A 17,491-nucleotide genomic window follows, 5' to 3' on the forward strand; every position below is an offset into this window, starting at 1 on the left:
CCATCACCTCCTACTTAGAAGTGTACAATGTGAAGCAATATGCTCAGTGTTTTTCTAAACTTGCCTGATCAGAAATAATTCCTCTCTGGAACTTGATTCAAAAGGGCTGGGGTAAGGCCTGGGGTACGGCCTGAGAATCCGAATGTTTAATAAGAGCCCCAGGTGATTCTCATCAGGCAAGCACATGAAACAGGAGCTTTTAGTTACCAACTGTATTTACACCTTCCTGTGGTTTGCGCTAGACCACTCAACATCACCTGTTAGACGTCAGAAAACAGATGGAAGCAGCTTTTAGCAAACTTCTCATTTTTTTCCACATTTTCTAAAAATAGCACCACACTCACCAAATTTTGCCCACATCTAAAATAACATTCAAAAGGTTTTATGAAATGATAGTAAAGTCATTTCTCTATCCACACAAGAACTAATAATAAGTAAGCCCTCTGGATACTGCTCAAGGTAAATTCTCTAACTTTGGGGAATGCACACAGTTCACTGTAAACTTTTATTCTATTACTAGTATTTGCTGTCAATCTTTCCATACAGGAGGGTTAGCACTAAACAGCTTTTTAAAAATTCTACCTATAAATAAAAGCAATGCACATGACAGGAAACAAAACAAAAAACAACTCATGCTCAACAGGATATTTACTCCCATTTTCATATTTAAAAAATATTTACATATTTAATTTCCTCTTACGTGACCTCCTCTGTATTGAAGGGGAAAAACTGTAGATTTTACAAACACAAATGCCTTGCCTCTCTATCTAGCTTTGGGGCTAGTAAGAGATTTCTTAGAGGAGCCAAATGTTGCCTGCTTCTCTACATGTTTTTTTTTTTTTTTTTTTAATTTACAATAAGTTTTTTTCCTCTTAATACGGGAAAGAATAAGGAAGAAATTTAAATGGCCTGCATGGATATGGATCAGTGGTTGCCTGGTGATGAGGGTGGGGTATTACCTGGGAAAAGCCACAAAGGAAATTTTGGGGTTGACTGGGAAGATTCAACATCTCACTTGGGGTGGTAGTGGTTATATATGTGTATGCACTTGTCAGAACTCATTAAAATGTACATTTAAATGAGCTATATAAATTATACCTCAAAAAGGGTAATTAAAAAACCTGTTTATCATCTTAACATTTTTAAAATATAGAAAGGCACAAAATGAAAAATATAAGTCCCTATTGCCCCCAACTCCCCATCCTCAAAATAATCTCCAGCATCCGTTTCCTGTGTTGCCTTCCTCAGAAAAAAAAAAAAAAAATCATGCACAAATCAGCTCTCCAATTTTTGCTACCCCCCTGAATATTTAAAAGCCCACCTGGGAATGACAGAACCTAGAAGAAATACAATTAGCTGTCATTTCTTGGCTCCCTTAGCTCTCATGGCCCCCAGGTTCCATCAAGGGCGAAAGCAGCCTGAGTTGAAATTGCCGTTGTCCAACAGTAGTGAGGCACTGGTGGTATTTGCCTTGTAAGAAGGACAAGCTCCCCTCACCAGAAAACAACAAAAAAACACAAAACAAAACAAAACAAAACAAAACAAAATGAAACACCTGGCAGGAGATATGCAAAAGTCTCAGAGGAGGGCCTTTAAACTTTCTTTGGCCTCCCTCCCCAGCTGTTCCAGCAGGACAGTGGGCGTGGTCCCAGCCCAAGTCATTAGGCACACCTGTGCTGTGCCTAATTAGCTCCATAGGCTCACAGGCAGGAACACCTGCTTGGGCTAGTGGTGTGGGCTGGGGACAAGGTGGCAAGGGTCCTTTTGTAAACAGAACTTGAGTTGGTGGGAGCACAAAATTCAAAGGTATGTTCAAAGAGCAGAATTTGGTCTGTGTTAACTTGAAAAGTAATGTACTTTGTCCCATAGGATGCCACCAAGAAGCCATTTTTTTTTTTTTTCTAACGTCCCTGGAGGCTGGCATTCAGTATATCCAGAAAAGGGCCAGGAAATGTGATTCTGAAATGGCTCCAGAGGTGACTCTGATGTAGTCAGATGTGGGAACCCCTGGATTAGGCTGTCTTTCACTTAATGGGTAGCAGACTCCAAGTCTATATCCAGACCTGCTCAGATCTCCTCTAGGCCATTCTCTAGGCAGCAGCCAAATCTTACCATATTATGTCCATCTCCTGATTTTCCACTCACTGGCTTTCCACTGCCCTTGGGGTGAGGATCCATGGCTTTCAAATGCCTATAGGATTTGACTGACTCCCCTCCACCCACGCCATCCTCCTGTGCTTTCTCAGCCCTGTGTTACAGGCACACCTGCAGCCCTGCAGGTCCTCAAACTCACCAAGCACTCTTCTCGCCCATCTTTGCCGCTGCTCTTATGCCTCCCCTACAGTGTTTACCCCTCTCCTTTTTCCCTTTCAAAGAAACAGCTGCTCTTCTTCTTGCAAGCTGTACGGGAAGGCATGTTCTGGAATAATGTGGAAAATGGGAAGAGAAGGAGGAGAGCACTATTGTCATCCTGTGCTCTTGGGTGTTTTCACTTATTTATCTCAATTTACCCTCAAAACCATTCTGTGACTTTCTCAGGGAAGTAGTATGGCTTGCCCAAGATTCCACAACCACTCAGTGGCAAAGCCAGGAATCTGAGTTCTATTCCTTCTGGCTCCAAAGCCTGGGGAAGAGAGCTGCAGAGCATGCGGGAAATAAAAAGAGAGGAGGAAAGAAAAAGAAAGCACAGAAATTAAACAAAAAGTCCTGCAAAAACAAAAACTCAGTACCTGGTGGCTATCAGGGTCTGGGTAAATGAAATTAGATCTTCAGTCATTTATAGCCAATTGGCTACAAAATAAATAGATCAGGTATAGGAAGGAGCTGCTTCCATTCTGGGCTACTGCTGGCGGTGTGTACACCAGAGCTGAGTAAAATCAGCTTGAGCTGTAAGCCCACCCCGCCTTGATGGGAAGCAGAGAGCCAATGTCCACAGACAAACAGCCACCCTGAGAAGGTACAGTGCGGCCACAACTGAACCTGCTGCACTGACTTCACACCAGTTTCCATCAGATCTGGCAACATTTCTAGAGTTGGAGTCTGCATAAATAAAGACGAACTCCAAACTCCAAGAGATTACTCTAGAATGTTGAAAAGAATTTTTTTTTAAAGATTTTATTTATTCATTCATGAGAGACACAGAGAGAGAGAGGCAGACACAGGCAGAGGGAGAAGCAGGCTCCATGTAGGGAGCCCAACATGGGACTCGATCCCAGGACTCCAGGATCAACGCTCTGGGCCGAAGGCAGGCACTAAGCTGCTGAGCCACCCAGGGATCCCCTGTTGAAAGAATCTTAATCTAAAAAAAAAAAAAAAAAAAAAATAAAGAATCTTAATCAAAATCAATGCCAAAATGGGGAGTTGAGCAATTGCAAAATCCCAGGCACTGCATAGTCAGTCATCTTTGTTTCAGACAACAGTGTCAGCGACTACCAATGATCCACCTCTTGCTATTGAAATGGAGCCACCGAGGGACAGAAGGACTGAGCTGGAAATGAGCCTGCCTTATTCTTAGAAAAAGCCTGCAGAATAGAGCTGGTTAATCTTTTTCAACTCTTTCCAATGCACTCAATGCTTCCAGGGTTTTATGAAGAATCTTTGTAACTCCCTCTTTAGGAGAACACAGAAGCTCTATTTTACCATTTTAGTTCAAAGTGAAAGAGAAAGATAAAATAAACATTTACTAGTATCCCTTATGTGCCCAGAACTGTGCTATTGCTTAGTAAATGTGATGTAATCTGTATGTTAGTTCCAGGAGTTTATTATATAATTATTCCCATTTTACTGGCATAAAGTGTGAAATTCAGAGAGGATTGGTAACCTGCACAAGGCCACACAGTAACAAGTGACAAGAGCTGTCTCAAATCTTTTGTATAAGGACAAAAAAATGAATGGATGAAAATGCAATTAAGAAGCAAACCTAGGATTCTAATCAGATCCATATGATTGCAAAGCCTACAGGCTGCCTCTCACACGGGACCTCTCAAACAGGATAACCTCATCAGGTGAGCACAAGTAACATCCTTGAACTGATAAACTTATGTCCAAGTCCTCTGGGATGAGAGATGCTCTCTAAGACACATCTGAACTCTGGTACTATATGTAATTCATTGCCTCTGTCATTCTCCAAAGAAAGCCTATCACCCTCTCTTTTTCTAGGGCCCCCACACAAAGCACAGACATTGTCAGGTCTTGTACCCAGATCCCTCCTTCTATTTAGGGGCCTCCCACTGGAATGAGGCTCCACTACATCCACATGGCTTGGAGTATATCCTTCAACTTAGATCATTCCAAAACCAAGTGGAAATAAACACTGGGTGACCTTGTGTCAGTTGCTGAACTTCTCTGAACATCAAGGTTCTTGGCACAGTGTTTGGGCATCATTTGCTGAAGGGATGGTTGAACGGTCTAAGAGGATGGATAGGTCACAAATCACAGCATCTGATATGGAGAAACAGCAGACATTTAGACAATTTATTTTTCCTGCCATTCCCATTATCATCAATCGGAAGGGTAAAGAAGCAGAGAGGGAAGGAGACTCCTTTTCTTGGGCTACATCTCAGGAAATGGGCTTTTATTGCTTATCTTCTTCATCTCCTTCCTCAGCAGTTCAGTCCATCCATATCCCTAGAGGCACACTGCGATAAGCATTTCTGACAACATAAGAAGAGCTTATTCAAAGCTAAAGGCCTGAGGATTTGTGGGGGCATAGCCTATGCAGACAAGCCAAATAACTAGCAGTCCAAGGAATGGCTAGGAACCCCAGCTCTGTCTCAGACTTGTCTCAGAGATTTCCCAGGCCAGGTCTCTCCCAGGGTCCTGCCCTAGTTCCGGCTTTGTTCTGTGTTTCTGAAAGTAATTAAAAGAAAGAATCCAAGAGCCCAAGAGAACCATGGGGTTGGCAAGTCTAAACCCCTAGGAAGGGCATACACATTCAGGGTCTTTATTCATCAGTACTTGAGAGCCAAGAGTACATTCACCCAAAGACAAAAAATGTGAACTGCCTGGTCCACAAGCGGGATAAAAGCTGACTGCTATATTAATGACCATGGTGTTTGGAGGACTGTTGTAGTGCCACCTTGTTTTTCATTTTTTGAGGGAGGTCTAGTCAAATGATCAGTAACTTCACAGGCTTCCAATTTCTGTCACATTCAGGATCTCTTATAAACCTGAAAACCAACTTCCTGGAGATATCAAGAGTAGCCTGTACCTTTTATAACTCTTGAGCTGTGCCAGCACCAAAGAACCAGGAAAAAAAGGGTCTGACCTCATGGAACTCAGCCACCACCCTGAAAGCCAGGAAAAGATAACTTTTTTTTTTTTTTTTTTGTTAAAGATTCTACTTGATGGAAAGCAGAAGGAACAATACTATGGTAAGATCTGCAGTGAAAAAGTTCTCTCTACAAAAGAAGCCAAACTCCAAAGAGTATACTACATTAGATGATTTCATTTACAGAAAGTTCAAAATTGGGGCAGCCCGGGTGGCTCAGCGGTTTAGTGCAGCCTTCAGCCCAGGGTGTGATCCTGGAGACCCAAGAACAAGTCCCACGTCAGGCTCCCTGTATAGAGCCTGCTTCTCTCTCTGCCTGTGTCTCTGCTTCTCTCTCTCTGTCTCTCATGAATAAATAAATAAAACCTGTAAAAAAAAAAAAAAAAAGAAAGTTCAAAATTAGACAAAAGTCTCCCACAGTGTTGAGAATCAAGAGATGCTTGCCTCTGCGTAGGAAGTATGCAATCATAATTGCAAGAATCATGAAGGGGCTTTGGGAATACTTGATAACATTTTATTTTGATCTGTATGCTGGGTACATGAGTAGTGTTTATTTTGTGATAATTCAAGTTGTATACTTAATGATTTGTAGGATTTGACACACTTTATACATCAATAAAATGATGATTTAAATTACCCAAATCATTGCCTTTACAGACAAAAAGAGTTATGCTTATTGTTGGCTGCTTGCACAATCCCTACTATGTACACTGGGCCAGACAGTTTTAAAAAAGAATAAGCCCATAAGCCTATTTTCTTACCCTCAAATGGTTTTCTCATGGTTTTCAAAATCAATCAAGTTTTTTTCAGGCTATCACTGAATGTCAGGGCCTAATCAAGCCTTTTCCTACACTTGGCCAATCTCTGGATGGGCCAAATTCTGCCTGTGGTTCCACAGGCAGATCAACCAAGTAATCCTCAGGCCTCCCTGGTCTGACACAGAAAGCAGAGACACAGAGCCCACAGGCTAAGTTAAGCAACTTTCTCCAGATTACACAATGAGCTGCTAGTGGGGGGCCTTGTGATTCCCATCCAAGGGCTATCACTTTTCTACTACAGCTCATTCCACAGGGGCCAATTAACACACACTCTCTTTTGGGGAACAGAAAAAAAAAATGAGCTCAGGGAACTCACGGGTTGTTCTTTGTATGCAAGGCACACAAAGGGGTTTACCAAGTTCCTCTCCAAGAGGAAATCTGGAGAGCCAGGAAGAGGAGGAGAGAAGTGCTGAGTCTGCAGCAGGGCATTGCAACACAGCCCAGTGTTTTTGTGGAAACGATGTTCTCCTAATCAAAACACAGTTGCAGAAATGGACTCACTCCATTTAAAAAAAAAAAAAAGAAGAAATTTAAAGTCTATAAATAGGAACCACACAACACTGATTAATTTTAAAGTTCTTTCTCCACTGTCTTTTTTAGATAGTAGCTAAAAATAAAGGCTTGAAACTTGAAATAATGTAAGCAACTAATCACACACAAGCGCTGGGCTTTTCCCATATATGGCTGGGTTATTCTTCAGCCTTTGAAAAGACCAAATGAAGAGATGGCCAACAACCAAAATAATCCTTCAGACATTTGAAAACGAGGAGAAAGAGCTAGAAGAGTTGGTGAATGACAAACAATTGTGAGGCTCAATGGGGGTAAATGACACTGAGAGGGATTAGTTGCCATAGTACTTTAGAAACATGGGTACATGCATTTTGACACTGGACCCCTTCTATAAAGAGACTGTTTTGCCCTCTGGCCTCAGAACTAAGGAAACTACAGCTGTGGTGATTTAACATAAAGGACTTAAGGAGAGAAGTGCAGGGGCATGACTGAAAATCTAATTAAGGCCTTTCTCAGTATGAAATCTGTAAGGGCGATGAGGGCACAGCTCAAGGTCAGGAGAAAGGGGTAGAGACATGTGAAGAGGGGAAGTGGGTAGGGATTCAAATGAGCTTCGAGCATAAGTAGCAGAGGTCAGCTCTAGAGGACAGCTTTCTTGCCATGGAGAGGTATTATAGTGTCTGCTGGGTCCTGCCTGAAATGTTTTTAGAAAGATGAACACAGTCATGTCAGATAAATGCTACACAATGGCACACAGTCCGTGTGAGGCAGACTGGAAAGCCACACTTGCACTGTGTTTTATGGCTTACAAAACCTTATGGGAGGCATAATCCTGGATACAAGGTAAGACACCTGCTTTTACTGATACGGGAAACGAGGCTTTGGGAGGGTAAGTAACCTAACACATGGTATCTGACGGGCGACTTACTGCAAGAGGGCTGGTGTAGCGACCAGAAGGTAACACTCCCAATGGGCAGGCCAGGGAAGTTTCACTCATAAAACCTCATGAAGAACACCAGTAGGAGTGTCAAGTTTAGGTTCATGTTTTGGCTCATCCACTACCTCTCTGTGACTGTGGGCAAATAATTTCCCCTCTTCTAATTCAAATCCTCAATTGAAAAATGATAGGGCTATCGTAGATGACAGGAGGCAGGAGGAGACAAATGTGGGCTGAATGCGCCACCCTACTCTCGCCCTCAGCTTCACGTGAGTCTGTCTGCATGACCCTCAGCCAGAACTATCAGGCACCTTCACTGCTTCATCCATGGAGACAGCCTTTCTCTTACACACTGAAATACACATATGGGTCCTAGAGAAATGACTACCAAAAGGTAAGATTGGAAAATGTCTTCATCCCTCCAAAAACATAGTAACAAAAACTAGTGACCGGGCAACATGAATTTGAAATTTTCATTCCACCACCTTTTGTCCCCCCTCCCCGACCAACAGCTCATTGTGATGAATCTTCCTCATGATACTTCAGATTCTTTTTCTGAGAAGAAACCTTACTTTTTGACACCTCTAATGGTTTTCCCATGCATACCCATAAGGCTTCTTATGTGGCTAGGGAATCAATAATAAACAACAGCAAAAATAGCAAGCACCCTTCACTGAGGGCCTATGGCACACCAGGCACCACTGCGGAGCCCTCTGCACACATCACCTCTCATCTCTGCAACTACCACATGAGGGGTGTATTATTGTCACATTGCATAGATGGAGAAACAGGGGCTCAGATAAGTTTAGGGACTTGGCCAAGGAAGGCCATCTCAATAATTGCATGGCTGGGACTTAAACTGCCATCCAGCTGATTCCAGGGTCTGTTCTTGCTGCTGCTTCTCCATTATGGGACCTCTGGTCAATATGGTTAATGCATCCAAGACTCTGGGTGATGCTGCTTGCTCATGATTTCTCCTCATCACCATCCCTGTGGAATGGGATACTTTCCAGGTAGTCTGAAAGCACTCCCACAGAAACTCAAGGGCAGCTGGAGAATAAGGAGGGTGGAAAAGCGGTGGGCTGAGTGGACAATGAAGGGACCCTGAATGCATTCCCCCCTGTGCCACTGGCACCAGGTCCAGAATGATGACTTCATTTCCAAATCACTAACCTGGTGAGGCACAAGCCCAAGAGAGGTTGGCGGTTCATTCATGCGGTCATCACTGCTGCTGGCAATGGCGTAGCCCCTGAGAAATGAAAACAATTAGAGGTGCTCATTTAATAAAAGTTAATGCTTGACATCTGTGAGGATGGTCTGGAGGGGGACCATGGGAGATTTATAAGGATAACTGAAAACACCCTTGCAAGGCAGCAAGATTTAGCGGAGACCTAATTTCCAAGGGAAGGAAAGAAGAAGAGCTCACACACACATATGCGTGAGAGCGTGCACACACACACACACACACACACACACACACACACACACACACATCCCTGCGTCTTGAAGTTAGAAAAGCCAGAGCTTGTGACCACAGGCAGATTGCTTAACTTCTCTGTGCTCTGGGTCCATTACCTATAAAGTAAAAATAAGATAGTTATGAAGCATAAATTAGGAATAAGTTAGAAAAACTGCCAAGTGCAGTGGCTGGCACGTGATAAGCTGTTTAATGTTAACTCCCTTACTCTGAGATAGTCTTGTAAAAACCATGGCACATTTTTGTACAGAAATTTTGAAATGGAAAACTTTCCAACCATAACTTCTTGAGGTGATATGAATGCTATGAAAATGGAGGAAGGAGACAGAAACAGTAAGGAATTAATGGGGCAGGAGAACAAATGCACTCCTTCCTGAATGACGGTGTGATGTTTTCTTACGGCACAGAAGGGCCTGGTTTTAGCCTATGACCAGGGAGAACACACAGAGGGGTCAGTGTCAAGGAATGGCACAATCAGCTCTCCAAGATTTTATCCCAGATATGTCCTGTCAGGAGGCCACACAACACTTAGAAGGCAGGGGTGGTCAGGGGGATGACAGAGACTAGAGGAAGTTAAAAAAAAAAAAAAAAAAGCTGCTTTATTTTCCTTTAACTCTCTTGCACCTAGACTAGCTATGTATGCTACCAACATTGTACAGGGGTCATCTTTTCAATTGTGTAGAAAAACTGTTGAGTCATAAAGTAAATAGAATATTTGATGTTAATTTCTGAGAATTGGAAAAACAAATCTTTCGAAAATTCAAGTCTCTCCTGCCTGTGTTACAAACAGCATAGCAGGATGATTAAAAACAGAGTTTGGAGCCAAACTGAGTGAAAGCCCAGCTTTGTGAATTCCAGCAACTTATCTTCCCTATGCCTCAATTTCCCCCCTCAAAAATGGGACAGGTAATAGTTCTTTCCTAATAGGTTTGCTATGAGGATTAAGTGAGTTACTTCTGCAAAATGATTAGAACAGTGCCTAGCACAAGGTAAGCACTATGTAATAAGTGTCTGACAAATGAAATAAATCACAGTGTATTTGTCAGACAGTCAGGTGTAAATACCCATTTGACTTCAGTTTGCCTACGCTAGCTGACACTTGGCAGCAGACACTTGGGCAGATATGGAGAGAATCTTAAACTGTTTAATCATTTTTCTTTTACTTTTTTATTTTTTGTTTCCTTTCCTCTTCATTCCCCCACCCCTTTCTCATCTTTTCTTTCCTTCTTTCTTTCTTAAAATTACTGATTCTATTTTTGAAATCAATTTAATTTTATCCCACTTCTACTTATTACAAGATGAATTAGTTCTATTGTTTATAGGTCATAAAGTAATAAGATCTTCTTGATTAGAGCATCTGGATGTCCAGATCGCAAATGTGGTAAGTTTTATATCTTTAATGTAAAATATCTATAGTATGGTAAATATATAGTCTGCTATAAAGCCAAAGTCAGGTTGAAACAAAATGTACCAGCCTGCTCACTTGTCTACTCTCACATGCAAGTTAGTACACAATGAGTGCTTAATAAATTAAAAAAATATATTTTTAAAAATTGTATGTCATTGATAGACTAGGTAGTCATGACTAACCTTTCACTGAAAACAAACAGAAAGCTAGATACAATATTAAAACCTTTGAAAGCCTGACAGCTACCAAAGTAGGGAAGAATTGCAGAGCTGGGATCTGTGAGAGGAGAGAAGCCGCCCATAGAGGTAAACAAGGCATTTGCAAGGGAACTTTCTGCCATAAAGTGATTGCCAACCTCCAAAAGCACTGGCTATAGGATCAGAAGCTGGACAGACAAATGAACTGGAAGGAAAAACTAGAGCTTGAGGTCTGCCAATAAGGAGGAATCATGGAAAATATCCTGGGCTTTGGGTTGGGACCGATGGGGGTTACACGCTAGGAAAAAGAGTGAACCAGAAATAGACAAACCCTAATTGGACTTAAGCATTCTAGGACTTGGTCTAGCAGTTTGCCAGAAGGAAATGTAAATCACATCATCTCTGCAATTTCTCATATACAATGTCCAGTAGTCAAAATTAGCCAAGCAAGAAAAAAAAATAATAATAACCAAGCAGATTTGAGAAACTAGGGAATTTTTTTAATTTAAATTCAATTTGCCAACATATAGTATAACACCCAGTGCTTATCCCATCAAGTGCTCTCCTTAGTGCCTGTCACCCACTTACCCCATCCCCACACCCACATCCCCTTCCACAACCCTTTGCTTGTTTCCCAGAGTTGGGGGTCTCTCATGGTTTATCTCCCTCTCTAATTTTTCCCACTCAGTTCCCCTCCTTTTGAGAAACAAACTGGGGAAATTTAAAAGCTAATTGTATATTAGGTGATATGAAGGAATTACTTTTGTTTTTATATGTAAAATAGATATACACACTAAAAAGATACCTTTTATTAATGAAATGCTACATCTTAGACTTGCTTTAAAATAAGCCAGTGGGGAGAGAAAAATGTGGATATCTGTATAGACAAATGATGGGCCATATGTTGGTAACTGTTGAAGCTAGGTGGTCTATACGATGGGATTTATTATTTTATATATGTTTTTCTTTCATAGATGTTGGAATTTTCCATAATAAAAAAGGTTTTCTCTTAAAAAAAAAAAAAAAAAAAAAGGAAACAGTACCAGATACTGGAGGAGGTAATACATAACCAAAAGCCAAAAACCAAAAAAATAATAGACAAGAGGAACAGACTCATAGGAGAGCCAGATAATAGAGTTACCTGATAAGGGCTTAAAAGAAAATAATAATTGTTTTCAAGGAATGAAAAAGATCAAAATCACAATTTCAGCAGAGATCAGGATATGTATAAGATCAAATGGAAATTTTATAACTGAAACATAAAATAATTAAAAATTCAATGGATGGTATTAGACACAGAAGGAAAAAGAATTAGCAAACTGGAAGATAAGCCAAAAAGCAAATTGGCAAACTGAAGCAAGGAAAGACAAATACTGGAATATACAAAAAAGGGCATAGATTGATTCTGACACACAATTAGAGACTCAAAAGGAAAGAAGACAGAAAGGGGCAGAAGCCATATTTTAAGAGATACTGGCTGAGAATTGTACACAATAGATGAAAAGCATCAAGCCATGGATTCAAGAAGCACTAGAGAGCACAACCAGAATAAATACGTAAGTAGGTATACCATAGTCCAACTTCTGAAAAGCAAAGGCAATGAGAAAACCTTAAAACCAACTAAGGGCAGGGAAAGAGAGAGAAAAACAAACTGTATCAGAGGAGCCTCTGTGAGATAAACACCAAACTCCTCAACAATAAAAGCAACCAGAGACAAGATTATACTCTCAATGTGCTAAAAGAAAATTATCACCAATCTACAATTCTAAACCCAGCAAAAATATCTTCCAAACATATAGTCATTTTCAGGCAAACAAAAACTGAAGTATCTTGTCACTAGCATTCCTTTTAGGGATGCTAAAAGAAATAATAAAGGGCATTCTTCTGACAGAAGGATAATACAGCCTTGGCTGGAAGCTCAAAGATAGATAGAAGAGGAAAATGAAAAGTAACAGAAAAGGAAAATGTTAGCAAACATAATGAATACCACCATAAAACAATCTCTTCTGGGATTTAAAATATATGCATAATTTTAAAAAATGAGTGTGCAGACAGTGCTATTTGCCTACCCAATATCCATTCTCCACATCTATCTTAAGACAACTTTATTTAGAGAGGTAATGTGTCCAGACAAAATAACCATATATGTCAGTCTTCCTTGTAGTGAAGGGTGGCCGTGTGATACAGGAGTTAGAATCACTGGGTGTTATTCTCTATGTTGGCAAATTGAACACCAATAAAAAATAAATTTATTATTAAAAAAAAAAAGAATCCATGGGTGAATCGGGTAAGTTCTTTTTTTTTTCTTTTTTTTTCTTAATTTATTTTTTATTGGTGTTCAATTTACTAACATACAGAATAACCCCCAGTGCCCGTCACCCATTCACTCCCACCCCCCCGCCCTTCTCCCCTTCTACCACCCCTAGTTCGTTTCCCAGAGTTAGCAGTCTTTACGTTCTGTCTCCCTTTCTGATAAAAGGGGGCAGCCTCAGCCAAGCGGACATGTGTTAACTTTAACACAGAAGCAATATGTAGTCACGACCACAAGGTGGCAGGCAAAAGGAAAAATGCTAAGGGTACCTGAGTGATTAATAAGGAACCGAAGTCCCTGAGGGCCTAACAAAGCCTTTGTACCAACACTGAACTGCCTGCCTCCAGGCTTTTGCCACATAAACAAAATAAAGTCCCATTTGGCCAAGTCACTGAAGATGTTACATACAGCCCAATACAATTTCTATCACATGTGATTCATGTATTGCCTTACAAACGTTCAGGGCTAAGGAGATCAAAACCTACTAATAGAATAAAAGCATGAGGGTCCCTACGGCCCCCACCAAAATGTTTATTCTTCCTTATCATCAGTTACCAAATAACTCAGAAGAGTTCAATTCCAGAAGAATCCAGAGATAGAGCCCCAAAGGTCCAATGACAAGCTCCCCAAGAAAAAAGAATCAGACTAGGGTTTTCAGTCTTGTTTTTTCGAGGACGGCTTTAAAAAGCAACACAATTCTCAGAGGAGTCAGGATGAGAAAAGCCCAATGGAGATACAAAAAGCTTTTTGTTTAAATGACCATCTCTAAATAGTAAGCTCACCCTTCTGGATGCTGCAAAACAGAAACCATCAATTCCACAGCCAGGGCTCCTGCAATCATGGCCAGTCCTGGGCGGCTCACAGTGCACTGCTGGTCCAAGGTCCGGTCTCTGGTTGACTAGAGAGAAACAATCATTGATGTGTGCTCAAAGTTCTAGTCCACTCAACTGTGCTGTCTGAAGCATGAACCTCCTCCCTGGTAAAGCTATATAACATAACCAGATGCTCACTCAGTGTGGACAAAGAACATTCAGCCTCAAATAATACTGCTTCTTGCAAGTACCAAGAAAAAAACAAAATATACAACTCAGGTAACTAAATGAGGTACTTTGCCAAAAAGGAGTAACAGTTACAAACTAATTAAAGATTGGGGGCCTAGCTGCCCCAATAGGGAGTTGCATCATATGCTCTTTTAACTGACTCAAACCCCACTGCACTTGGTAGCTGAAGGACAGAGACACAGAGAGGAATAATCACTTGAATAGTACAAATGATTTTGCCCTGCCATTCTAACTGAGCCAGTGCCTCAGACTGCCTGTGAGGTGGGACAATAACTTGCCTTTCCTGCAGTCCTCAGTTCCTACGTGCCTCTCACAGTGTGGACATCATGTCACCCACCCATCAAGTCACCCATCATTTCACCCTGGGTTGAAATGCAAGTATTTTTGCTACAACATGGCTCCAAATACAACCCTTCAATAGTGCAACCAAAGAAATTCTAGTCTTACAACTTTAGGCAAATTAAGAGGTGGTTGTTAGGGATAATTTTGACTCTGAAATTTTCCCCTTATGAACAGACACGACTTTACTGCAATTGATTCCTTTATCCTACTTCTTGGTAATGATGCGGTAACAGGGCCAGCTATGTGTTATAACACCACTGATGAAGATCCTCAAGTCATCCTTCTTCACATGGAGAATATTTATCTTTTATTTGTTCATACTGGGAGGCCATAGAAGCCAATCTTCCAAAAAAGGCAGGAGTTATTAAGGAATACATTTTTAAAGAAGGGGAAAATGAAGGGAAGGGCACAGAAACACTTATGCTTTATTTCACTGGACATGATTCTCTGTTCTGATAAAAGACCATTCCTACAGACTGGGCCTTGTGTGCTGGCATTAATACTACAGAATCTTATATTTGAACAGGGTACTACTTGCTGTTCAGAGCACTTTCATATTCAACCCACCTTGCACTATGAATAGGTTAAAATATTTTTCCCTCTTCTATTGGGTTAGCAGATAAAATACAGGATGCCCAGATAAATTTGAACTTCAGATAGACAATGCATAGTATTTTAATATGAGAAGGTCTTGAATATTGCATGGCAAAAATTTATACTAAAACTTTATTTACCTGAAATTCAAAGTTAACTGGGAATCCTATTTTCATTTGCTAAATCTGACAATCTTATAGGGCCCAGCCCCTTCTGCAGAAACACAGGCAGCCTATGAGCCTTATTTGGAATTATCCTGCAAGGCAGTGTCCAAGCCTGGATTGGAATCCAGGTCTTCAGACACCTCATTTAATGTTCTCTTCAATGATACATGCACAGGAGACAGAGCTGACTGCTGCCAGGGACCAGTCTATCCTCCAGTTTCCTTGCTGGAAAAATGGTTGCTCACTGTGTTTATGCTAGTGAACAAGGAACAGCTGTGCACAGTTGATGACGCCAATCAAGGCTTGTAGTGTGATAGCGTCACCCCCAAATTGGAGACTTCTTCTCTTTGTTAAAAGACAAAATTTAGGGACGCCTGGGTGGCTCAGCGGTTGAACGCCTGCCCCTGGCTCAAGGCATGATCCGTGGTCTCAGGATCGAGTTCCACATCAGGCTCCCTGCCTAGAGCCTGCTTCTCCCTCTGCCTACGTCTGTGCCTTTCTCTCTGTGTGTCTTTCATAAATAAATAAATAAATAAAATCTTTTTTTTTTTTTTTTTAAAGAATAGACAAAATTTAAATAGTCACAAGAGAAAGAGCTGGGCCATTTTGCCCCAGTGGGCAAGACAGTTGTAGGAAATATCTAGAAGCACAAAGAAATCCACTTACATCTCCTGGGGCCACCACATCATTGCAGAAATAGCAGCCAAGTTTGTAGCCAGGGATGTTGGCAAAGAGGGATGAGCCCAGGAGGTCTGCAGGTGCCACAAGGTGACCAGAACACAAGTCCCCAGCTCCCTGCTGCTTAGGTTTCTTCAAGCCATGTCTCATGACAACAAATGTGTCAAACCCCAAGGCAGCATTGATGACCAGCTGTGGGTTTTGAGGAATAAAAGTCTACAGTTAAGAGACACTTACATTTTAAACCATGGCTAATTTCATATTTGGTCAACTTTTAAAATTCATTTTATAAGTATTTGCATATGAATGTAATTAGTGTCTAGAAGCCAACGTTAGTAAAAACAACCCAATATTGAGGATTTATTAAGTGCAAAACACTTGACCAGTGATTAACATTAATTATTTTATTTTGCTTCATTTAAAATTCCCAGCACACATTTCCCATTTACAGATGAGGATAATGAAAGTCAGAGTAGTTATTTCTGTAACTTGCCCAAGGTCACTTAGCTGGTAAGAGGTAAACGCATAAAACCAAGTCTTGAGAGTCCTCAGCTTTATTCTTTCTACCATTACACTATCATCTGACATACCTACACACATTTTTTTTAATAATAGATTCGCTGAGATATAATTCACACACTATACAATTCAACTGTCACACAGATTTTTTAAGGACAATTTGTTTCTCATTTATACTAGAACTTCTTAGTCATAACTTATTCCTCTCATATTTCTGGTTATATAGGTTGGAAAAAAAAGGAAAAAGTATATCAGAAAACAAAAATTACTCACAATCTCACGGCTCAAACACATACTACTAATAATTTGGGGTATTTCTTCCTACTGTGTTCTTTCTCTCTCTTTCCTTCCACCACCTTTCTCCCTTCTTTTCTCTCCCTCATCCCTCACCAAACAGATAGAAATGTTTGTTTATAGCTATAAACAGTTCATATTAAATATATACAATACTGTATCCTGTAATGTGGTATTTTCCATGTTATTAAAGTTTTTGAGAACATAATTGTGCACAGCTGCATAGTATTCCATCACATTTATGTACCATGATTTAATTAACCATTCAATACTGTCGGTCCTTGAAGTTGTCAGTGACCAAATAGTAGTAAATGAGATGGTCTTTTCTGCTTGGAACTTACATTTTAATCTAAGTAGAATATCCCTTCTAGAGTACTTCAAAGGGTTGCTATGAAAATTAAATAATAGGAGAAACCTATTATATTAGATGGTGGTATGTGAGGTAAAGATAGCATCTGCCAGTAGAAGCCTTTTGGCACCATGTCACTAGGTTATACACAGCACATCTCTCTTCTGGAGGGAAGGCAGATCTTCCTCCAGGGTGATGGTACATTAAGTCGCACTCAGACTTGAAAGTCCCAGGATCCACACACTCTACCTTTCTCTTGCTCGCAGCAATGACGGCAGGGAGCCACCGGCTCTCCCTGGTGTCCATCAACAGAAAAACGACATCATGGCTTTCAATGAGCTGCTCTAGTTGCTCCACATCCCTGCGGGCTTGGTCCAGGGTGACGCTTGAAAAGTTCACTGGGTGTCCAGGCATGGGGATGCTCATGTTGAACCCTCTGGCATTCTGGGGAAACACCCAGATATATAGATGTCTGAACAGATATACAGATGTCTAAACAGATATATAGACGTCTGAAGCAAATATATAGGTGATATCTTAGGGCCCATATCTCCCCATAGCTA

At 40.9% G+C, this 17,491-nt stretch overlaps 1 protein-coding gene across 14 annotated transcripts in view; it reads right to left on the bottom strand.

The window, feature by feature from the left end:
• ATG7 (autophagy related 7) overlaps window positions 1–17,491 on the bottom strand; it is a 238,976-nt gene that overhangs the window by 164,254 nt on the left and 57,231 nt on the right. For all 14 annotated transcript variants that reach the window (XR_005374573.1, XR_005374572.1, XR_005374581.1 and 11 more), the window contains 4 exons: window positions 17,178–17,372; window positions 15,755–15,958; window positions 13,710–13,825; window positions 8,708–8,783 (listed from right to left, as the gene is read on the bottom strand). Coding sequence is in view for 3 of the 14 variants with exons in the window: in XM_038565624.1 (XP_038421552.1) it covers window positions 8,708–8,783; window positions 13,710–13,825; window positions 15,755–15,958; window positions 17,178–17,372 (591 nt within the window). In the remaining 11 variants the exon portion in view is untranslated. The remainder of the gene's footprint in view (window positions 1–8,707; window positions 8,784–13,709; window positions 13,826–15,754; window positions 15,959–17,177; window positions 17,373–17,491) is intronic.

Source organism: Canis lupus, chromosome 20 (genome assembly GCF_011100685.1).
Source record: "Canis lupus familiaris isolate Mischka breed German Shepherd chromosome 20, alternate assembly UU_Cfam_GSD_1.0, whole genome shotgun sequence".
Classification (NCBI taxonomy): Eukaryota; Metazoa; Chordata; class Mammalia; order Carnivora; family Canidae; genus Canis; species Canis lupus.